General features: G+C 36.9%; 2 protein-coding genes across 8 annotated transcripts in view; one reads left to right on the forward strand and one right to left on the reverse strand.

Annotated features, from left to right (window-relative positions):
- LOC126921207 (prolyl 4-hydroxylase subunit alpha-1) overlaps positions 1-24,761 on the forward strand; it is a 369,220-nt gene that overhangs the window by 318,001 nt on the left and 26,458 nt on the right. The window lies entirely within an intron of this gene.
- Positions 18,123-23,351, reverse strand: LOC126921198 (probable helicase with zinc finger domain). Of its 2 annotated transcripts, XM_050732528.1 has the most exons (6): positions 23,117-23,351; positions 22,250-22,611; positions 21,304-21,986; positions 20,443-21,114; positions 19,843-20,370; positions 18,123-19,343 (listed from the first exon to the last, which is right to left on the reverse strand). In XM_050732528.1, exons 2-6 carry the CDS (start codon positions 22,470-22,472, stop codon positions 18,714-18,716), a joined length of 2,736 nt encoding a protein of 911 aa, XP_050588485.1. In that variant the 5' UTR covers positions 22,473-22,611; positions 23,117-23,351; the 3' UTR covers positions 18,123-18,713. The 2 variants fall into 2 exon arrangements, with proteins under 2 accessions (XP_050588485.1, XP_050588484.1); XM_050732527.1 differs by lacking the exon at positions 23,117-23,351 and having other exon boundaries at positions 22,250-22,678.

Here is a 24,761-nt window from a genome sequence, read left to right on the forward strand (position 1 = left end):
CTCGTTGTTTCCGGTCGACTCTAAACTGTTCTTGGCGGATGGTATAAGTATGTTTACGTACGTTCGTATTACATTATGAGTAGACTATAGATTTTTATGCATTTATGAAAAGTTTAAAAGTAAAATGGATGGTCGATAGATATAGATAGATAGGTGATTGATATATACATAGTAGGAATAAAATATCCAAAATACAGTAGTTGTTATTAATATTTGGACGCCACTGTATTCAAGAATGATTCTTAGGTATAACATGTATTTGTTTTTTGTTGCGAGATTGTATCTTCCTTTGGACTAATAGTATTTTAGTCAATGTCAATGCACATTATGCTGCCTATTACGTCAGAGAGAACATTGGTTTCTCTATGGCCAGTTTGCCTACATCAATCGTATATTTATTAATGTCAATAAATTCTACGAATCTGTAAATTCTTTTTGTTCGCGTGCTAGTTTCAAAAGGAACGTACTTGTATTTTTATTATCCTACAACGACTCTGTACGATTGTATCTTTTCGTCTGTGCGGTAAAGGATTTTTATCGGTAAATCTTGATGCAATAGATAAATGAATATTATAGAGAATAGATTTTTCTTTTTATAAATTACGTCGCAAAATTGATAAAAGATTCAGCTACTAGATTTTTCCAAAAATTATCACCGGAGTACCTCCGTGTGCAAACTCGAACCTCTTCGGAGCAACGGCGTTCTGACACCCAGAGCGATTGCGTATCGCGATTTTTATTCCATTTCCATCGCTTATATCAAAAACGTTCGAGCGTGACACGATGTAGTGTCCTCCAAAGAGCTTCGGAGGACCTTTCAGAAACAATCTGCACATTTTCATCTCGATATTGGAAAAAAGGGAGAAGAGAGAGAAAAACAATAATGAAACGTAGCGCGAGATCTCTTCCATAGAATGTCACGGTGAAAATTCACGGCGAAAGACGACAATTATAAACAATCGAAACCAGCGTCCAACTATGTCTACGCAAGGCATCTTAATAATCATAGTACATCGAGATCGCCATTCAATGTAGAGAAATATGTTGAAAATACAAGACAAAACTTTCCCATGGGACGCTTCGTTTTCAAAAAAATTTTGTCCAATATGCGTTTGCCAAGACAATTCTTAACAAAACATGTTCAAAGTCTATTTTCTTAAAAAAGTTTATTCTACATTTTTTACTTATTTTCCCATATATACACATTTTAACTAGCCAAATTCACACGCGCTAAACAAATTTTCAATTGAAATTTTATCGAAAAGAAAGCGCCATATGAAAAAATCTTACTCTTTATTTTCCACTTATATTTTCACATAGAATCGTTGCCTGACTGATTATACCATGATTACGTCCTATAAACATTTTCTAATACGCGTCAATTCGCTCGAATTGATATTGTTGAAGGCACGCGAGCTGCGAAACGGGACGATTAATACTCGCTTCGAACGAGTTTCATTCGGGTTCGTGTAAAACGAGTCGCTTGCCGTTCGGTCAGAGCTCTGAACGTTTTCCCGAAACTCTGTTTCAACGATATCCTTATCAGAAGCGACGATCGAGCTGCCGACATTCCTCCGTTAAAAAGCTGCAATTAAACGCGACACGATTCCCACGGGAACCTTAAATCGGGCGCCCTCGTGGAAATTTGCCTGGGACGTCTCTGTTCAGTCGAGATTTCCCTGGTACGATGACCTAATTCGCCTATGATTATCGATTATTATGGCTGGAAAGTGGGAGGGGACATTGGAGAGGCGATTGGATCTTTATCTTCGAAACGATGTCAGCAATGGAACGAAACAGTTTTCATCTGAATAATACGACGATCGGGGTAACGATACGAGAATTATTGGAATAGGATTTTTATCGCTTATAGCTCGTAGCGAATTAGTGATCGTTCAGTGATACTTCGCTCAGTTCGAATCTTGTTATTGAACTCTATCATTTTAGAGGGAAATAGAGTTTTTATAGTTGGCAAGTATTTTAGATAGAATTTTTTGCATCATTGTATTTTCTGTAGCAGAGCTCCTTTCGTCTGATCTCCATTTATTCAAATGATATTTCAGTTAACCACTAGCGCGGCAAAGACGAGATATTTTCGTTTCGAATTCACCAACCCGTGTCCAACACGTTGGTAGGCGGTTGTCGCAGAAATAAAAACAACGTCGACTGAGATTATTTGTCGAGGTACAGTTTCAGATTGCACCTGGTTCCCTGGAGTCATCGATATAGTTGCAATACATTTTTTTTATAGCACAAGCAAATCAAATAATAAATTTTGTATTTTAATAATTTCAACCTGTATCGTAGAATAGAAAGCGACAGCGAATTTAGTGAAATTACTTCGACAAGTATCAAAAGAAAACAACTAGATAACGATAGCGATTGCGATGAAATTGTTTTTCCATTACGGAAGCAGTGTAGAATGATGTCTGACGATGAGGAAGAAAGTGGCAATGAGGATTGTGAAATTAATCTTGTGTTTAAAGAATGGATATGAAGACATAGAAAGCGAAAGCAAAATATGGCAATATTTACGAATTTCTGGAATAAAAATAAAAATACAAGTAGGACGAATTGTCACAGCTTTACAAATGTTATATAAAATGCTAACAGAAGACTTTTGGAGAATCGTTCTGATTCCAAGATGAAGCTTGCAAATTAAAAAGGTTTAAAGACAATTGGAGGGATACGAATGTAGATAAGATAAATTCTCCTTTTGCTTTATGAATTTTAACTTCCTAATTGAAAGAATCAAGTGTTTAATAAATTAGTCTGTGTAAAATTCTTTGCGTAAGTTTCTTGCGAGCCTTCTCGTTTCGAGCGACGCTAGTCAAAGTTGCCAGCGCGAGTGATTAATACCTAATTAGACGAACTTTTAAAATACACATAATAATACCTACGATAAAATTACATACATACTGAAATTCCAATCGTAAAGTAATTAATATAGAATACGAAAGAAACGTGCGAATAAACAAATATAAATATGCAGATTATTCTTTCGAATCCGTAATCAAAAACCAATACGACTGAAAGTATAAATGACACGTAGCAAATGACAAATACACGTAACAACATATTGAAATTGTAACCAAAATTTAATAGGATTCGAATTATAGCATTACAAATATACAAGACGATATAGTGAACCTTCAATCGAGAATCAATTACGCGTGACGGTACAAAAGAAACGTATACGACATATATTCTTCTGAAAGCGTAAGCAACAGTAAATACGAGTGAAATGGAAAAAGAAATTACAGACAGAGATAATGTCATTCTGAAATTCCAATTGAAAGGCAATTTACAACGGTACAAAAGAAGCAAACACGGAATCAGTTATCGTTTCACTAAACAAAGGCCGATCGATCATCGGGATCGTGTAATTACATTAAGGAATTACCGTTTGAATTAAAATAACGTGCAGCATTCATTTAATTCGACCGATCGACGATGATCGATTCGAAACACATCGCGAGATCGCGTGCACATTTATACCGAGCCGGCTCGACAAATTTTGCATCGACGAAATTTTCCGGATGTGTCCCGTGGCGGAAGTGGCAGCGGCGGCGGCGACCTGGCTCCCTCGAATTTAATTGAATTGTTACCCGATCGCAAAATTGCGGTCGCCCCGTTTCACTAGATCGCTTACAAACTATCCGACGGGACTTGATTTCATTCAATTTTCGATATGGACCGTTGAATCAACGAATTTTTCAAAAACACTCTCATCGCGTGTCATCTCTCGCGGTTCCAAGAATTTGTTAAATGCGGGAAAGTCGTATGAACAAATTGGATAGTCCGGCGAGAAAATTTGCGATTATTTTCCTAGATGTACGTGGGTATACTGAATTTTTTAATTATACATTCATTCTTTAACTTTTCTTATTCTTAAGTCGATATTATCGTTAATGAAGTCAATAATGATTTTCTTTAGTTTGACAGACTTTGATTAGAAAATTTTCCTAGATAAGAGAATCTTAAATTGATTCCCTTTGACAAACTCTATACATACACATAGCTATTCTAGTAAAAAGTAGATTTCTTCCTACATTTACTTCTATTCTACCTGCTTTGTGATATTCGTGCAAATTATTATCAACATGAGTTTATAAGTTATGGAAATTCAAGTTTTCTTGAAAACGCGACTCGCTCCTAATTGGATTTTAAGATTATTCCATCTGTAATTGAGCAAAATAACGAATTTGTACAATTGCAAGACAACGTATACGTTTGAGGCTCTGTAAGATAATGAAATAGTGTTTGTACCCCAAGCTGATTTTCTCCGTTCTTCGGCACGACGTTTCAGAAATAATTGTAGAACTTGGGATGGAATCATCATTACATATACTTATGCATTTTCTTCACATTATTTAATTAAGAATACAAAGAATATTTAGGTGCATATTAAAGGATATAATCTTCCAGTGTTGCATCTATATGTAACAATATAAACTGCAAAAAGATGCAGAAAAATTCACGATCTATTGATAATAAAAGTAATCAAATTCTACAAACGATACAATAACTTGATCTTCGATCTTCGCAAAACGACGCTTTCAAATTCGAACGAAAGCCTGGCGTAAGAAAATCAACAATAGAAATATTGTCATTAGGTGGTTTCACAAAATCCGCAATCACTTAGTTGCCAGCTCAATATAAAACTCCGTATCGTCTCAAGTCGCTCGATAATTAGAAACATGAGTCTCAAAAATGAAGAAGAAATTTGCGCAAACACCCTCAAATGATCTCATAATGAGGAGAGGACAATCGGTGTTGCACATCGGTGGCCAAAAATTTACGTATATTTCAGGCGCCAAAATCGCAACCGTGAAAGACTAATTGAAACGGTAGTACAATCACGAGTGCGAAAGCCGTGGTGGAAAATCGAAATTCTTTCGGCTTCCGATCGTGCCGGTCGTAGGAAACGCCGCGGGACCGATCGCCTGAACGGAAATCGACGCGTCGCCGTTTATGCATTCCGCGAATTTCGTGTGAACTAACCCCCGGAGAGGCCAGCAGCCAGCGCAGCGGGAGCGTTCGAGCGCGTTTAATTGGAAATTTCGAGCGGCGGGAAAAATTTGACGAGGTAGCTCCGTTCGTTTCGCCCCGTAGATCGATCGCGAATTATTCGCCGATACCGAAACTCCAAGTCAATCCCCCGGCAGGTCAGTTGAAAATTTCCCGAAGCTTGCAAGCTATATCGAAGCCGGAAACCCTATACACGCGTTCAATTAAACTCGAACACCGATTCAAATCGCGATAGGGTAACGCATAACGCAACAACGTGGTCGTCGTTCGATGGAAAAAAGAAAGAATCGAACAAGTTGTTTCTCGTGTACAGCGAATTGAGATCTTGTATTCTGTTCCGGTTTTCTGTTTTCCGAATTTTCTTTTTTTTTTTTTATTGCTTTTACTTTTTTTCTTCGTTACAGTTTTCTATTTTTCTTTTTAGTCTTTTTTTTGGTGGAAGTTGGACATGGTTTGTTTTAACGATGCCCGTTTGTTTTCCAACGATCGAAATGGCGCGTGAAATTAGTTTAACCCATTAACGCTTTTTCGACTGCACCAGAGTCTGTTCATCGAATTCCTCTTCCTTGATTTTTTTTAACCTTTTGTTTCACAGGAAATTTCGATCAATGCGATGTGGATTTTGCATTGTTTCGATGCTTCGATTGTTTGTTTCTTTTTCGGCTTTGGCGAATAGGAGATTGGTTGGCGAAACGAGGAGAGTATACGGAGAGATTAATTCGCCATCGAATTTTTTACGTTCCAACGTGCTTCCTACGTTTCCCGATTGCTGATGAAAGAATCGCTTGGATTTACGTGAATCCTGATCTTTGAGAGAACATAATTTTCAACAGGACTCGCGTAGAGTCTTCTTAGCAGAAATTTCATTAGAAAATGATATTAATATTTCGCCACCTAAGCAGTTCCCGTTAAATAAAAGAAATATTGTCAGGAAACGAGAAAATTTAAAAATTATTTGAAAAATCATTTCAACAAAAACGAACTTATAGGAATGAGCCTTAGTAACCTTTAGAGAAATTCGACGTTAATTAAACGATGTTGATCACTTTGACTTCTAAAAGACTCAATTGCGAGAGTCAGTCGACGAGTTAACATGCCACGTCGATCAATATGCCGTTTTTCGTCTTTCACGCCTATAACGAGTCGTTGGCGATCGAACGAGCAAAAAGAGAGTACGGTGAATACGAAAGCAGGTCCTGGATTTTTTTCTCCATTTTCAATTTCTAATGGACGAACAGCTGCAATGAGGTCTTCCAAGCTTTGTGATACTTCTTTGATGCGACTGATCGAACGAATCGACAGCAATTTTCCCTAACGATTCGATGGCAATGAAGATGATTTTCTCTTTTACGTGGAATTTAATGCTATAATACTTTGATGTCAACTTTTTAAAGGGGATCCCACTCTTCATTATTCTCTCAAATATGCATGAAATTTTAATTTAGAACGAACGTTCGCAATATGATTATAATACTCTTCTATTTGTGTTATTCTACTTGTATTTGTTGTATCCATTGTCAGGAACACAAGAAATCTTGACGATAAAGATATAACGCGCGTAAATACTTCAGAAGAAATATTATAACTCGTGTCCTGTTAATGAAGCTTGAAACAACTAGCTTTTGAAACAGCTCTCAGTTTGAACTTATCAGCTTTTTTTGTAATAATTAAACCAAACATGAATGCACAACTGCCTATTACAATATTCCAGATTTAGTTCAATCGTACATACATCTCAAAGAATTAATGAGAATATTAATTAGAATATTAACACGATAGTTAATACGAAGCTATTTCTACCAAAATGACTGGTCTTTAGAAAATACCTAATAATAGTGTAGTATCGTGGAAAAAATATATATTAGGATATAAACTTTTCCCGGCACTATTTATAATTTGTAATTTATTTACAATAAATTAGTTATACAGATATTAATGAGACAGAAAACGATGATTGTTTAATATGGAACTAAATGTAACAGTTTTACTCTAATTCGATCACTCTCGCAACTGGACAACGCCAACAACTCAATCTCTCAGCTACGCTAGTAACTCACGCATCTCGACAACGCTAACAACTCTACTCCCAACAACGCTAACACCTCTCGCAACTCAACAACGCTAACAACTCCTCTCTTCGACTCCTCGATTAACTCTGATCTCTCGACTCACTTTCACTTCTCGATCAACCGCTCAACGCTTCTCGATCAACAACTCTTTAAATTCAAATCGCCCCGTCCATTTGCGTTATTTTTTCTTCTCTCTAATCCCATCCTGTTAACTCTCCGCAAGAACTAGGTGGCTTTAGTCACATAGGCTTTTTTTCCTTATATAAACTAATAACCAAAGGACAGACGGCATTGTTTTGATCAATTTCTAATTAGGTTTTTCCGCACGATACTACAATAGAATATTTTTATATTTATTGATTTATTACTTTCTTACAGAAGGAATTCCATGTTATGTAGTACATTTTTGGTATTATTAATCCATCTGCAACCATGATCCTTAAACGAGGATTGGCACGTTTATAAAATTGTAGGAACAGTCACTTTGACTGGTGTGGTATTTCTAGTGTTAGCATCTAGCGATCTAGCGATCGATCCGGAATTTTCCTAATAACTGATATCGTCATATTGAATGATACACAGTAAAAATTTAAAAAACGTGTGACAAGTTGTAGAAAACGAGGAAATTAGTTAATTGGGGTTCGATAAACAGATTGCAGGACCCTTTTACACTTTGACAAGTCATTATGACCGGTATTGGTATAAGTAGCCTTGATACAAAGTTATTTTCAGTTTGAATACATAAAAAACAAAATAAAATTCGTTATATTATTCCTTTAGTTATCGTTGCGAAAGTCATTACATGATTGCGGGGGAAAAATATAACATGAAGTAAGAATTTTAAGATAAAATTATAAAACCAGTCAATTTAACTGGTGTGGTAGTTCTAGTGTTAAACAACAAATGGGAAACTACCTGAACCCCAGAAGGTATTTCTAAAACTAACATCTCCTGAATAATTATCTCGTCTTGCCGACTATCATCTTAAATTTAACCCGTAATCGTGTTCTTAGCCCTAAACACGCCAAAAACCAGCCCACAGGCGTCACCTTAAACCGACGCCAGTCTGAAGCAGCCCTAACGTCTCGCCGAATTACCGCCATCCACGGTATCGCGTCTCGCTCGTTAACGTAACTCGTCAACGGGATAATTTTATCGAGTCACAGCGAGGCGTGGGTAGGCAACGACACGCTGACACACGTCGCGAGACAATATCTCCTAGCAAGTGGAATCCAGAGACGCGATAGTTCGCGACAGAGTTCAACCACGGTCAAACCGGTGTTCACACAGTAACGTGAGCGTGCATTAACATCACGTACAACATATATACACGGTGGTCCATAATTCGTAGTATAAACGGGGTCAATGAGGTTCTATGGTTCGAAATAAGACGAAAATCAGAAATAACAAAGTTACTTTGGAAGCTTCATTCTCGAGAAAATTCAGATTCGAAATATCGTGTCATTTCATAAGTAACGCGTTTACTCTGCGAGATAAGTTTCAAATAATCGATGATATCGTTACTATCGAAATTTTATAAAATTCGCCTAAAAACCACAACAGAAAAGGACAAAGATTTATAAAAATATAGAAAATTTTGTCATTGATCAATCCCTAACAAGATATTTTTTTTTTCTTTTATCTAGTAATTTTTATTTGTTGGAATATCAATAAGTTAATTTTCTTGAAAATGAGGCTTTAAACGAAAAAATTGTATTCTCCATTTTCGATCTACTTTCGCTGTAAAATAACTTCCTATCAATTATCTACTCCTATCTATTTGGAAATTATACAAATCTACTTCTCATTTTCAAACTCGATTTTCTCGAAAATTTTCTGCAAACCTAAAACGCAACTCTGTTATTTTTTATCCTCGTCTTCATCGTATCTCCGTCACTATTTCCTTGCACTATACACTATACATGAATTACGGAGCACCTTGTATAGATATATATACGCGTGTGCGCGCGCGTGTTACACGCGGAAGGGCGTCTGGCGTCTCTCCGCGACAATGCCAGGGATGTATATCAGGCTGCGGCTGTCATCGGCGTATCTAGCTCGGCCAATATCACCGTAGCATTAACCCTGGCAATAGCTAGCTGCCTGATAAAATTATCCTTGCCTCCAACGTGTCTTAATTAACCGGCGATTAATCTCAGTCTTAGGGGCTTCTTCGTGGTGTGGAATTTATTGTAGTTGATACACCGCGGTTGTAAAATCAGTGAGAAACTAAACTTTACACATTTCCAGTACCGAAACGTATAATAAAATGTGCAGCGCTGATCATCTGCTTTTTCACTTTTAATTTCATTAGAATCGGCAACATTCAAATTAAAAAAAAAATAATTTGTAATATGAATAAAACTTGAATCATTGATTCTTAAATTGGTGAGAAATTTAAGGATCAACAGCCGATATTCCATTGATGCAACGTTTCATTTATAATATTTGTTCGGTTCGTTTACTTCATTAAATTCTTTTATTTTTGACATTGTGATTGTCAAGGGAAATTTAATATTTTGAATAACTGCGGGGAACGAACACTTTCTCTTTCCTGTTCCCTAAAATAAGAATTGTAGGAAATTAACGCGTGAGTCGAACTGTGAATCGAATGTTAGACGATCCAAGGCACTAAAGGCTCCTTTGATGTCTAAAAGAATTCTTCTTTAAGGTCAGACAAGAGAAAGATTTTTCCTTAATCCCTTAAGCGAGAAAAGCGGATCTATCTATCGAAGCAAGTCGATTGTATGGTAGCTCGAGCAAATCCGTCCGCTATCGTTGAATACAAAATGTTTAGGGATTCAATTCAAACATGCGCACTTATGTCCACGTTACACACCTGTCCTCGATATATTGCGCCATACATTCTGCATATAATCCTTATACTGGAAGCCATAATATTTCAGGAAATTTTAGATATAAAATCCGCTGTTTCATCGAGATCGTAACTATTGTTTGAAATAATAGAGATATTCGAGAATTATTGGGTCAACAGTAACCAAAAACTACTTTCAAAGACTAAAGCAAACAAGAAAATATAAGCTATCGAATAATTAAAATACTGTTGGAGAATACCGAAACAAAGAATTTCCGATATATTACGTACCACAATATCGTAAAATATCACTATCTACCGTGACATAACGAACGACATATGAAAATTCTTTCCCCTCGTAAGAAATTGTAAGAATTCAGCAAGAATTCTTAAAATTCAGCGCAAGAGAATTCTTCGAAATTTTAAACCCACTTTAATTAGAATAAAATCCACCTTGAGAACCATCTAAGCTCCCCGAAATTCTCTCGCCAAATATTTATAACATTCTTCTTCCTTCTTTTTTTTTCTCGCTGCATCTCGATGAAAAGTTCACGAAAAGACGTTATCCAATTTTTGCAGGCCGTCTATTGGGGCGCTGGCGCTGGTAAAAATTTCAATTAGCGACGAAATTGCCCTAGGCACCGCTCGCGAACCGGTCCTCGTCTCTGTATCGCGATAAGCACGATGCAATTAGGAAAAAGTTGCTTGGACAAGCCGGGAAGTTGATCTCGTTCGACGCTACACCCCGAGACCAGATTAGGGTGGGACGTTTTCGAAAGAAACACCGACTAATTGGCTTTAGTCGTGGAAGGGTAGATAGGATTTCTTGGTCCCGGAAAATGTTAAGTCATTTACGCGAATTAGCGGACGCTCCCTTCGTATCTTCTTCGTACGACATCTATTAATTGCTGTATGATATAACTTATGATCGAGTTAAAAAAAAAATAAATAAATAAAAGAGCAAATTACTCTTCGTGGCTATAACGATGTACGTTATAATAAATGTAATAACAAGAAACAATTCTGTCGGAGAAAATACAAAAGAATCAATTGGAAGAATATAAAAGAGATATTGAGAATTAACGGAAGAGAAATTGAAAATTATTACTGCATTTATAGGAAGAATAAAATATTATGAAACATTGAATAAAGAAATCAATCAGAGATTCATTAGATGATTGGTATTGTTTTAGAATTATTAATCGAAGGAATTAAAAAAAGGAACTATCGCTAGCTAATTTCCAGTGAAAAGAACAACGTGATAAAGAACATTAATCGAAGAAATATTGAAGGAGCATTCCATGTCAACAATTTATTATCTAAGGCAATTAGAAGGAGAAATATTTAAGAAATAAAGAACGGTCGCTACCTTCGTAAGAAGAACAAGGTAATAAACATTAATTAGAGAAACCAGGAGATACATTCCACGCTAATTACTCGACACATACACTCTAGGATTACCAAAAAAAAAATGCCACTTAACACGGTCCCTCCAACTGCGCGTTCTATTTCGCTCGGCGAACAATTCGAATCGAAAACCATCAAACGGCACTTCATCAGAACCCCGCCGATCGTTTAAACGGTAGCGACGAAAAAGCTGGAAACAATACTCGTGATCGTTAATGGCGAAAGTTCATCGTCCCGACCGCTACCCTCTCGAAAATTTGTTAGCCGACTGCAGCGTCGGCCCCGGCTAAATTGTTACGTTATAATCGACTTCCGGCGGCGACGATCCATCGCGTGGTTGGTTAAACGCTCGGAAAACCAACGACCAACGAGCCACGAAAATTATCGTGCCGATCTTGCGCGACAACGTCGGATATAGGGCCATATATTGACCATGGCAAGACGACCTCGATGCGAATTGCACATGTTGTTAACGCGATACATTTAGAATTTAGAGGAACAAAGCAGCTATGGCCGAATCGAATTCGTATTTATACGGCGACCAACCACCCATGAAAATTAAAGATCTTTCTACATGGAACTGACCGGCACAAATGTATGGTTATGGTCTTTGGATTTTTACGTCGAACAAAAAATTGTATGTTGCATGGTACCATTGCGACGATAACTATGGCGACCCAGTTTCATGGGTATAAATATGGATGGAAGAGGAGTAGAGTCGCAGATCTGTATACACGGTGTCTTTGAAGAAAATCATACTCAATATGAGTATATCATGTTTCCAGTAGCGGTACTCTGTTGTTACGATATATTTTACGTTTTATTTGAATTTTGAAGTATAAAATTGGCAAATAATATTATACATACAAGTATAAAATTTGTAGCAACGATATTTGGTGTGAGATTTTTTAGCTGCAATATTTATATTCGTATTAATTAAAAATAATTGTTTGTATTGCAAGAATTTATACGGTGAAACCTCCGTGTTACAGTAGCCTGTTGTTTTTACGAAATGACGGGATAAGCAAAGTGGAATAAAAAATGTATAAATAATTAAAAATACAAAAAGAAGAGTCTTTAATTATTAATTGCAGCTATCGATATTATTATCCGTTCTTGTAATTAAACAATAGTAAACAGTTTTATCAACATATAAAGCAAGAAATATATAGAAAAATTTCATGCAACTAATGTCGTGAAAGAAATAATTAAAAAACGACGATATTTGGCGTTTATATTGTTATCCATTCTTGCAATTAAATAAATACGAAATATTGCCGTTCTTAACAATTTCCTCCATAACGTTCATCACATTAAACTTCTCCATTAATTTCTTGCGTTACATTGATAAAATACCTGTCCACTAAAAAGCGATACAAGAAGTTTATCTTCTTCGTAGAGATCCTGTGTAATACTCGAGCCATGGCGCAATAAGAACGACGACACACCGTTGAAGAGCGATATTAATACTACCCTATAATATTTCATTGTTTTGCCTCAGAGTTCAACACTGAGTAGTATCGTATTGGCTGAGAACCACGAGGCCTATTGGCTCCTTCGAACGACGAGCTGAAACACGCGATAGTACTCGTGTCTTTTGTGCAAAGTGTACATAACGCGTGGATCTACACGATGTTCATGGCACAAGTATTAGCATGCAAGGAGAGATCGCGTAGTAATACGTCTTCGCCGTATTGATCGTCGCATAATTCCGGATATCGCTGGGACGTTGTGATAATATGTGATTATAGGCAAGTTAATGTCGGTGAATCTGTTAATGTAGTGGTACATTGTTTGCTCAATAATGGATTTCACGTTGATTATAGTAACTTGTTTGGCGCATGTCGAGTTCCATGTACTCAGATAATAATATATTGTATAATCTATTAATCATATTCTGGAATTTAAAATGTTTAAGGAATCATTTATAGAAAAACAATCTTTATACTCAACTTTTTATACTCAACTCTTTATACTCGTCAACCAATTCCACACCAAGAAGTATATCTTTGCATTTGATTTTGTAATTAAATATATTTTCCTCATCGCCAACAGAAATGGACTTATCATATTTCTCCTATAGGATCTTCAATAGCTTTTATATTAATATTGAAGCGTTCGAGTTATCATAGAAAGAAAAATACTGTTTTAGTGGATCGTTAGTAAGTTGATATTATTGAGGATGTTAATGTAATGGTATGTTTTGTAGACAGTCTGGTCTCAAATTAAAAGCTCAAGTGGTGACATCCATTAGTGCAGTGACACTCAGAATGTATTATATACTACAGAGAAAGAACTGAGTCGAAAATATGAATAGATGACACGATTCTAATTAAGATTCCGAAAGTTTCTTGAGTTTATATCAATTCATACATCGGCAGGATAATACGTATAAACATTAACCTCTGACCTGTTTATTTATTTATCTGTTAATCTACTTCTTATCAGGGAAATCAAGCGATGCATCAACTGCATAATTAGTATACAACACGCGTATATAAATTATCGATGCAATCCATGAAGGGGACAAAATAAATAAATAAAATTTAACTGGACAATTATAATATAACATAAATAAACAAACAAGATGAATATGTAACACAAATTCAGGAAAAAATAATATGTAATAAGAAGGAATATATTCATCTCATTAAGGAAAAGTTGACTCTAGTGTCTCTACGATGCACTTGCTAGCAACCAGGTACTTTTCCAGGTTAAGTATCACTCGTCGTTTTACAAGTGCATGGTGTCCAAAGTTGGACCAACTATCTCTTGCCCGAATACTTGACAAGGATGACGTTCATCCAGTGGTCAATCAATAGTTAGTAGTGGTCTGTTTTCATATGTAAATAATGATCTATTATCTCCAAATTTTAACGACTACCTAACCAGCCTAGTCGTTTCTCAAGATACTCATTCTACTCCAATTATCGACTTTTGTAGATACCATCCATTGGTTACCGGCTCTTTTCCAGGAAACTCGAATCTATTCCTACGTCTTCGATTTCTACAGATCTACAGTGATCTACATATAGAGTAGTACCTGATGTGAAGAGTGTTCTCCTAATGATCATTTCTTTTTTCTTTTTTTCTTTTTTTTCAAAATGACGATCTTACTATTGTGAATGTTCCTAAGAGTACAGTTCCCATTTTTAGATTCTATAGAACTGTTTTCATGGACAGTAACCATTTCGAATTTTATGGTGAGAAAGAATATATCACTCTCACTAGCTTACCTTCAACAGTGTTTCCCTGGAGTATATTGTGATGGAAAGTTTCTACATTTAAGGAAACAATCTCTTTGCAAGGAGGGATTCTATGAAAAATCTTATCATAACAAGAGAATCCAGGTATTCTCAGGAGTGAAAAATTCCAAGCATAAGAGAAAGTGCAATGACATAAAAAAGAGAAAAAGAAGGCAGCGTAGCAACGACAAAGCAGTGTATGAACACCAAAATAAGAAACAAAACAACAAACGGAAAAAAGACAAGTTACATAAAGGATTTAAGGGTAGAATTAATATTGTAGTATCGGGGAAATTTAGGTATAAATTTTCCTGTAGGTATAAATTTTATAATTTATTTACAATAAATAAACTAAACAGATATTAATTAGACAGAAAACAATGGTTGTTTAACTTGAACTAAACGCAACAATCTTATTTTATTTCAACCACTCTCGCAACTCGACAACGCTAACAACTCAATCTTTCAACAACGCTAGCAACTCTCGCAACGCGACAACGCTAACAACTCAATCTCTCGACAACGCTAGCAACTCTCGCAACTCGACAACGCTAACAACTCTACTGCTCGACTTCTCGACTAACTCTGACTTCTCGACTCACTCTCACTTCTTGATTTACACACTCTGACCTCTCGGTCAACGCTCTTTGAACCCAAATCGTCCCCCTCCTTTAGCGTTCTTTTTTCCTTGACTTAATCTCACCATGCCCACGCTCCGTAAGAACTAGGTGGCTTTAGTCACATAGGCTTTTTTCCTATGTAAACTAACAACTGAAAGACAGACGACACTGTTTTGGTCGATCTCTAATCAGGCTTTTTTTTATGGTACTACAATATAATAGAAAAAAACAGTGTAAGAGCGACTAAAAAGAGAGCTACAAAAACAGCGCAGAGAAAACAATATTTATATATCAGAAATAAGAAAGTATCATAAAAATATCAGAAAAGAAACGTTATGTTAAAGTATGAAGTAATATGTTTTTCATAAAGGAATATCAACAGAGCTTCAGAGAATTCAAAAAAAGCAATATGATAGAAAGAAGAAAAAAAATAACAGCCAGACAAAGAACAGTTTTCAAGTGTCATGTTTTTAACTGCCTCGAGTAGCCCAAGACACTTGGCCAACCCAAAAAAAATGTTTCTGCAATGTAATCAAAAGTAATGAGTAAACTGTAGGCAAAATATGTGTGCGATACACTCCAGCGAATGAAATTAAAAAATTACTATGTACCCAAGGGAAAGAACGAGGAAAGATAAATTCTACGCGCTCGGTCGACTTGTCGTCCCACCGCGGCCGAGAGAGTAAGAATATTGCTGGAATTCCGCCGATGCCCTCGGCGATACACCACCTTGTTAGAGGGAAATTGAGTTTAACTACGAGTGCTCATTCGCTTGCTCCCTTCTTGTCTCATTTGTGCTCACCCTCTTTCTTTTTTTACTCTTTATCGCGCATAAGTCATCGCACGTGTTATATCAGAAACAACTTATATCGATGCTAACAGAACTTAATAACAATTAAACTGTGGATTTTTGTGCAATTATGCAAATAAGATAAAACAAAAAAATATATGGAATACAGATAAATATATAAAATGTCCAAAATGTAGTAAATAAGTCTTTATAATATTTAATAGATAAAACAAATTTTTATTCAAGTCCTATTCTTTTAATTCTACTCGTGAAAATATGAATTTGGACAAAAATCCGTAGTCTAGTAACAATAATTAATAATAAACAATATTAATAACAGTGGGTATAGACGATTTATTTTCCAAGCTTTTTCTTTCTTATGGTAATCGATTGAAAGACAAATTGTAATAAAAATGTTTCAAATCACTCTACACGATAATAAATATACTATTATTAGGGTAGACATGGAAAAACATATTACGCAAGTATCGCTCTGGTTTTTAATTCTATCACATTTTTGTTGTTTTCTCATCTTTTATTGTATTTAATTATGAGAAGGTTCAAAATATATATGTTTCGAAATTAAATCAGTATTTTAATACGCTGGATAAAGAAAAATCGAAAAACATTCGTATGGAGGGATATTTTATAAAATTCCACGATACAGGCCAATTATCACTCTAAAAAAACAAAAATCTGTACAATGCCAACATGTAATATGTGGCGGCACTCGACAAGCCAAATACCACCACTCGACACTAACGGTTTCAGGACAGAGATGGAAAGAAAAAAAAACAATATCGTACATAAGCACCGCTCTACAGCAACTTAAATTTAAGTTACTAGTGTAAACCTTAAAAAAAAAGAATGTAATATTGCATGGCTATGTCGTACCATCGCGTATCGGTACTTTCGCCTGAACCACCTCACAACCGAATTCATCGTTTATAATGGAAAATACACACATGTAATACACAAAAACTGGTAAAAATAAACACTATAAAAATAAAAGCAGTGGTTAGCGCCTTAGGTTACAAACGTTCAGAACCTGGGTTCGAATCCCGGCGACCGGAGTCCAATTTTTCTTTCACGCACCAAAAAACGGTGGAAAATCAGCAGTACCCCAGCAGTGGCATCTACAGCCCCCTAGCAACAGTTACTCCGGACGAGATCCAGCAACTACAACTATCGCGGACGATATATATCGAACCTCAAATACTACAAAAATAATTGTATCAGAAAACATCCTCGCAAAAACGAGACATGTAACCAATTAGCAACAACCGAACAGATTCGACAATTCTATCTATCGAACACTCCAGTCGCAATAATTATTGACTGCGATTGAAATTAAAATCCGCGAGTTTATGTTTCCGCAAACAATGCGTCGTTAGAGAAGGACCGGGATAGCAATTACGATAAAAATTGGTGTTAAGAGAATTTATTCTTTTTTCTTTTTTATTTATAGGACTACCTAACCGATATGGCTATCAGAGTAGTCCTTAATTACAGAAATAAAAGCAAACGAAACGGCTTTGTTTGGTCCCGTATTCATGCGACGCGCGAAACAGAAGCGACGAGCTTTTCAAAAGAATCCACGAACCGCTTTTCGCTCTTTCGCCTCCCTTTTCAGCCATTCGAGGGTCGTCGGTGACCATTTGGCTCTTGCAGCCCGCGAATATGAATAGCGCAGACAAACTAGTGTCACTTGTCTAGAAACTGGTTTGCTTTATTCCCAGGCATTCGCACGAATATACACTACCATTCCGTAAGTCAAACACCTGCTGGTTCCGGAGGAAATGTTTATTTTGACAAGCTTTCGGTAAGATCTCGGAAATATAGCATGATATAATTTCCTTTCATAATGAAAATAAGAATTAAGTATTAAATATAGCACACATTTCTATAAAGTATCAGTATTTAACTAAAAAGAAAAAAAGAGTATTTTGTTAATGAAAGTCGCGCTTCTAGTTCTATTTAATAATAAAAGTGATTAATTTTTCATATTCGGCCGGTAATCATGATTATTACTTCTGATGAGATATATTTAGAAAAAGAATTTTTTCGAATATTCGACGTAACCTTTGAATAGGATCGCCTTAGTAGTACATGAAAAGGAAATTGAAAGGTTCATCCAAGGCTATGTGGAACTAATAAAAAATATATTTCGATAATATATCGGTACTTGTAGTGTCGTAACATAAGTTGCACAGTCTCCAAATAAATGCATCTCTGACAAACAGATAAGATCAAAGGATAAAGAAACGATACAATCTATAATAGACAGATTTTCAAAGACACATCGTAAAATTAAGAGCAGAATCCAATCTATTAGTAACAGTTAGTTAATTTCTTAAATCTATTCACAGAAAGAGAGACACTCTGAGGATTAGTAATCCCAAAAACCGGCACAGTAATATACATATATATGTACATTCAAAACATCGTAATTAATCAATCAATTAACCCTTTTAATCCAACATTGATACATTGCGCCGATCCACAAATTTTCAACGTCTCATTCATTGTCAATAATAAAACCATCATCGTCTAAAAAAATCACTTATATAAGTCAACAATGCACCACAGAGTCAATTTTTTTCTTTCAATGCAATAAGATTACGGGGAGAGGCAGGAAAAGAAAATCTAAAACATTTAAAGTCAGGTTGGTACTATTAAGAATGACGACGCACAACGACCAGATCGTTCAACTTCAACACAACATTCCCGCTGACCTTACGCAGAGTAAAAGGGATAATGGAACACCGGATACAGCACTGGAACCGACACGTACTCCACCAGACAAACGCTATTTCTGGGTACAAACTCCCTCGCTAATGGGTTCAGCGGTGTAAACGAAAGCTTGGGTACCAGTCTCAAAAGACGGTTCAAAGTTTCCCTGTCGATACCGTGTAAATCAGATATCTCCAGGTATCTCTGCCAGAGCCTCCTGCAGGAACCAATGGTGAACAGAGCAACAGGATCGCCCACCACTGCTACCAGACATTTAGCCCGTGTCATAGCAGTGTTCAGAAGTCTGGGATTGGTCAAGAAGCCATAGTCCTTCACGTTCCTCTCCGCGGAGTATCGACAGCAGTGCCTGGTACGAACCGTGCTGATAAACACAGCGGTGAACTGCTTCCCCTGAGCGTTTAACACTCTTTCCACCGACACGTCCGTCATCCTGCGTTCCCTCAGTTCCACACGAATCCTCTGCACCTGCTCCGCGTAATAGACGAGCACACCGATTGACTTCTCGCCGTAGATACCCCAACGATCTGTTGGCCAGTTGTTACGCAGGTCCTGCACGCGGTTAACCAGTTCGAATACTTCGCCCATGTTCGCGTAGCCTGTCGAATGGATGTCCTGATAGGAAAAAAAAACAGAGTTACGTTGAGCGAGGAGTTCCATCGGTGTGAATTCTTGGTAGAATCGTTGATTTAAAGCGATGAGACCGAGGTTGGAGTGATGGAGAGCAGTGGTGGTTCTATGGGTGCGTTGTGTCATATCGCGCTGACTGAGAGGTGTTACAAGCAACAGTGGGTGTCCGGTACAATGGTGAAGATGAAGCAACAGGTATCTGTGGTTGGATCAGGAAATACATGGTTTGTTACGGATTTGATGTGTTATATCTGAACACTTAAGATACGTGTTGCAATGGAATTTGATGTGTAAACAGAAAACAAATTCTTCCAATGAAGATAATAGTTTGAAGCAACAATAGGTGCAGGTGTTAATTATAGGTACAATGCAAGCGTAAATTATCATATTCATTCCATTATGTAACACTCATTCTTGCAAATAGAAAATGTACTATATTCCAACGATTATTCTATCTTCAAGATTCTCCTGACGGTAAACGTACCTGTATTTCCACGCCTTCAACAGCATAAAAGGTTAAAGGCTTTAACGTGGGGTGCTGTATTATGTCTATGTGGTCTTTTTGGCTAGCAGACTTGACGATTCCGTCGTAGAACATCTCCGAGGTAAAGTTAATGATGTCCCTGTGAGCACGATAATTCTGATGCAGATGAATCCTGCATGGATGAGTTTGTGGGTACATTTCATGGATCCTTTCCAATAAACTTATACCCAGACCCCGTTCACTAGCCAGGTCACTATATATTTCTGGCGCAAGTTGCATCTGATCGCCGGCCAGAACTAAGCGAGTTTGTGGGGTAGCTAAGGCTAAAGGTATGAGGACTTCGCACTCTAATGCTTGAGCAGCCTCATCGATCACTATATGCGTGAACGATAGATTTAAGCTGGTTAGAGAGCTAGACGTGGCCAAAGTGGTCACGATCAAACCACAGTCTTTAAGGTCTTCCTCGGTCGGATTGCGGAAGGTACAGTTCTGTTTCATCAAACTGTACTCCTGAACCACGGGATGTACCTGAAATGGAGGAATTAGAGCAGAAGGGGAACTCTTCGATCAAGGAAATTTGTTTCTTCTGGGCAGACGTACCGTGTTCCTGGATCTACCTTTGTAATAGATTCTGACTGGCTTCAATCGTGGATTATTTTCACATTTATACCAAACGTCGAAGAATTCTTTGACATAAAGATCTGCCGCGCTGTTGCTGTGTGTGCAGAGTAGGATTTTATATTCTGAGTTCTTTGTCAACAAAAATCGTAATGCCTGGGCAATAGTAAACGTTTTCCCGGTTCCGAATGGTCCTAGTAGCAAGATCGGTGGCATGGAGATATTAGTAGAGGCTGTTATTACAGCCAATGCCTTTTCTTGTTCTACGTTCAACAAGGAAACTTCGACTTTGCTCTCGTTTGTATCTAACAAATTTGGAAAACTACTTTCTTCCATATTTTTGTGAGCATTGTTTAGAAATACTAGGCCAATGTCGGGCAAACTATCCACGCTCCTGTGCCACTCGCAGAAGGGCAACCGGTTCAATAGAAATTGAACTTGCACGTGTAAATCCGTATTGGCTGCCAAATTTAACGCGTGCACACACTCTTTCGACAATCTAATGTACACTGTGTGCGTGCACTTATCCTCTATGTGCGCTTCGTATATTACGTTCGTCAATTGTGTTAAGGACATGAAGAGTACTCTATTGCAACCTCTCAGGAACAGCCTGCCGCATTTCGTATCTTCTGAGATACTGCGGCTTAGCGGCAGCTGTGGTAAAAAATTCATCATATATTCAATTTTTTGTCATACAAAATCGAAAAAGTGCGGGACAACTGTACTAAACAAAATACGAATTTATATGTACTTGTGAAACTAGGAATAATTGTAGATTATTGTTTAAAGTAGCAGAAGATTATAGAAAGAGAAAAAAGGTATAATTGTTAGAAGGAACCGCACCTGAGCAAAGAGTTCACCCGGTGGTGCATATTTGACAGTGGTGGATCCATCACTAGAAGTCAAAGCGTAGTAACTAAGAAAATGCATGTAGGTGGTCTCATTATATCTAGCTATCTGTTCGTGTCGAGCTAGCTCCTCTACTGTGATTAACTCGTGAAGACGACCTCTATAATTTTCTGGAGTTAAACGATCGTCCGTGAGAGATTCTTGAGTCAAGAAAAAATTGCTTCTATCTGGATATGAATACATCCTGGACAATATGTCCTCCTCTGGGTCTATCATTGATACAAAAGGTGAATCAAACCGGCAAATCTGGCATGTTTTATTATTCCATATGTTTGGATTCTGTGAGAATTGATAATTGGTCGCTTCGTGAATCCTGGTAAAGTCTTTTTTTGGCATAGAATCCATGCAAATCTTTTGAATTATCACTGGATACTCTCCAAAGTAAAAAATGATATTCTGGCGATACGTGCCATATTTATTGGCATTAAAGCAAATTTTGACTACATAATGCTCTTCCTTTAGTACATTTTCGTTTACATTTGAATTGTCCAACTCTGAATTGTACCATTCTTGGCCATTTGTAGTTCCAATATTAATATCACGATGTATAACAGATTTCAATGAAAAATTTTTGCGATTCTGATCCAAGGTTAGTGCTATTCTTTGTAACTGTTTACCTAAATGAACGCAACAAACCCTTTGACAATTACTACACCAGAAAGAAATCCCAATGCTACATCTCACTCCATAAACTATCAACACAATTACTCCATAATGATTTTTAATGATCCTTTGATAATTACTACTTAATATCATCATTTTATTACCAATATTATCAATAGTTTATCAATCAAATTTTCACATTATTACAATCAATTGACCAACGACAATCAATTTTTAAAAAATATGAATGTAAACACTACCAGAAAACAACACTTACCGTTCGTCACGACCTCAAATTTCCAACAGAAAACTATATTGTTAATGGTCGAACGGCAACAGAGACTCTTATTCGAGAAAATTAACACACCGTCCGTATCCTTGCACGTTATTATCGTCTCAGGATTCTGCGACTTCACCCAGTCGTGCTGCACCTTCTCGGCGAAGCCGGAAGGAAAGTGGGTTTTAACCTCTCCGTTCATTCGATACAAGTGATCCACCATGTTCGCGGATAGAAATTCCGCATAATTTGCACTAAATTCCGATACCCGTAACTACATCGTATCGCGATACACGATCTTTCGCATTTTCGAAGCAACAAATACACTTATTTCACTATGCATTCCCGCTATAATTCTCTCCCTATAACACACAACGGTTTTCACTGATGGACGATGGATTACTTATGCGAACTGCGCATGCGTAAGCTGTGTAATATCGCAGCGCGATCATCGCCATCTGGCGAACGTTAACGCACTCGCAAACTTGAATAAGTGACATTACCAACAACGGAGTGAACGAGTTCAATAATCTTAATTTTATTTACTACATATTTAAATTTACTATATTATTAATTTTTGTCATGTTATTATTAATATTAGCAATAGTTATTATTCAAATCAATTATAGCGAAGAAAATTATGTTGAAGAATGAAATAAAGAACGAAAATAATTCTGATATATATAGAAAGTTGTTAGCTATCACAATTTACATTACAACGAAGCATTTAATTTAATATTTCTATCTCCAAACTGGCTGTTTCTTATTCTTCCACAGAATACAAAAATCAATAGATATCCTATTATACGAAAATTAAAACACAAAAAGAAAACAAACTTTCTTTAATCTCTGCCCTATAACTTTTACCTTTCACTCGTCTTCCATCGTGTTGGCCACGAGATTAAACTAGAAATCCGTGAGAGTCACGATCCCAGAGGGCAGTCGGGACAAATAAACAACCCGATGAAGAACGGTCAAACTCCAACCGGGGGGAACAGCCAGTCTCTCTCTCCCTTCGCCTCTCCACGCAATCTCGTGGAAATTCCAGAGAAGGTTCTCATGTAAATCGTGCAACGCTATCGAACCACCGGAAGTGGCTAAATGACGATCGCCATTATCCAGCGGCCTGGCGATGGTTTTCGAGAGATAGAGAGCCAAGGAAGGAAAAGGACGAATATAGAATGAGAGAGAGAGGAATAGGGATGGTTGAAGAGTCTCCACGAGAGGAGTGAAATGCCAGAACCAGAGGAGTGGGATCGCGGTTAGCCCCAACTGGCTTGAAAGCTTTCGAATCGTCGACCATTTCGTGCGTTGCTCCAGGTATTCCCTTGATACCAAGCTATTCCATTTACCTCGACGCCTGAACCATGGTGTGGAGGTAGATGAAAAAATGTTATTGGAATCTGACAGTCACGGTAGCTGACCAGTTTGCAACGCGAGATAAACTATTTGTCTGTTTTCGAACTTTCCCCGAGGGAAATCTAATGCGATGTTCGATGGCATTGTATCCTCCATAGAGTACTATAGACGGTGCGTACGGGTGTGGGTGGCCGTGGACGGCTGCTTTTAATGGTGTCCGAGAGGCTCCTGCAAAACTAGGGTTATTTTTTTCCACCACATGAATATATCGATACGGGATGGTTCTTGTTAGGGGAGATCTGTAGTCGATGTTCCGCTCCAGGAATGTCGAGTAGATCCTTTAAACGTCTATTGTGTGGTAGGTTATTGTTATTAGTTTCCTAGTTCGGTCTGAGGTTTAGTAATGTTATGAGTTTTTAGCGGGAGAATGAATATGGTATTTGCGGATATTTAACTTGAAAATATTTTTACCGTTGCTGTTGATTTAATATAGATAATTTATTGTTATTATACTGTTGATTCAGTCTAGGCAGTAGAGAATTTTTAACAAATCAAAAATGTAATATTTACTGTTTTCGTTTTAATAAAGATAATTTATGACACTATACACAATTATGACATTTTTATTCATTGTAAAGGAGCAGGAATTTTTATGACAAAAAAACTAAATGTTTCATGGAGAATTGATTTTTTTAACGATAAAAAAACACGATAGTTTTGAAGATGATCGATATGACGTAGCATTAAAATATTGTATCGAAACATATGTAGCGGCACATGAGTCAGAGGACAATTCAAATCATGTTGTTGTTTTGCCTCGGAGTATCAAGACCGTTAGATTACAAGTAATGTAAGAACAAATAAACTTCGGGCAAAATAATGTCACCGTTACATGTAACCGTCGAATGAAGACGAATTTGATATATTCGATGGTTACAATAACAAGTAATCCCATCATTAATCCTCACGACCTACGTCCTCTTCGCAGAAACATTTACATATACATTCATCCTATTTGCCTTGTTTGTAAATAAAGATAAAAACAGAACGAATATATATTTATATTAGAATTCAAAATGATCCTGTTTAGAAAGAATGAATTTATATATGTTTCTTGTAGCACAACGTTTTACGTTAGGATATGTAATTATCC

The sequence above is a fragment of the Bombus affinis genome, chromosome 10 (assembly GCF_024516045.1).
Source record: "Bombus affinis isolate iyBomAffi1 chromosome 10, iyBomAffi1.2, whole genome shotgun sequence".
NCBI classification, from domain to species: Eukaryota; Metazoa; Arthropoda; class Insecta; order Hymenoptera; family Apidae; genus Bombus; species Bombus affinis.

Coding starts and splice junctions, on each gene's coding strand:
- LOC126921198 (XM_050732528.1), bottom strand. CDS start 22,472: ATGGTGGATCACTTGTATCGAATGAACGGAGAGGTTAAAACCCACTTT. Junction 21,987..22,249: donor ATTTGAGGTCGTGACGAACG/GTAAGTGTTGTT, acceptor GCGTTCATTTAG/GTAAACAGTTACAAAGAATA. Junction 19,344..19,842: donor TTGAAGGCGTGGAAATACAG/GTACGTTTACCG, acceptor TTTTCCTATCAG/GACATCCATTCGACAGGCTA.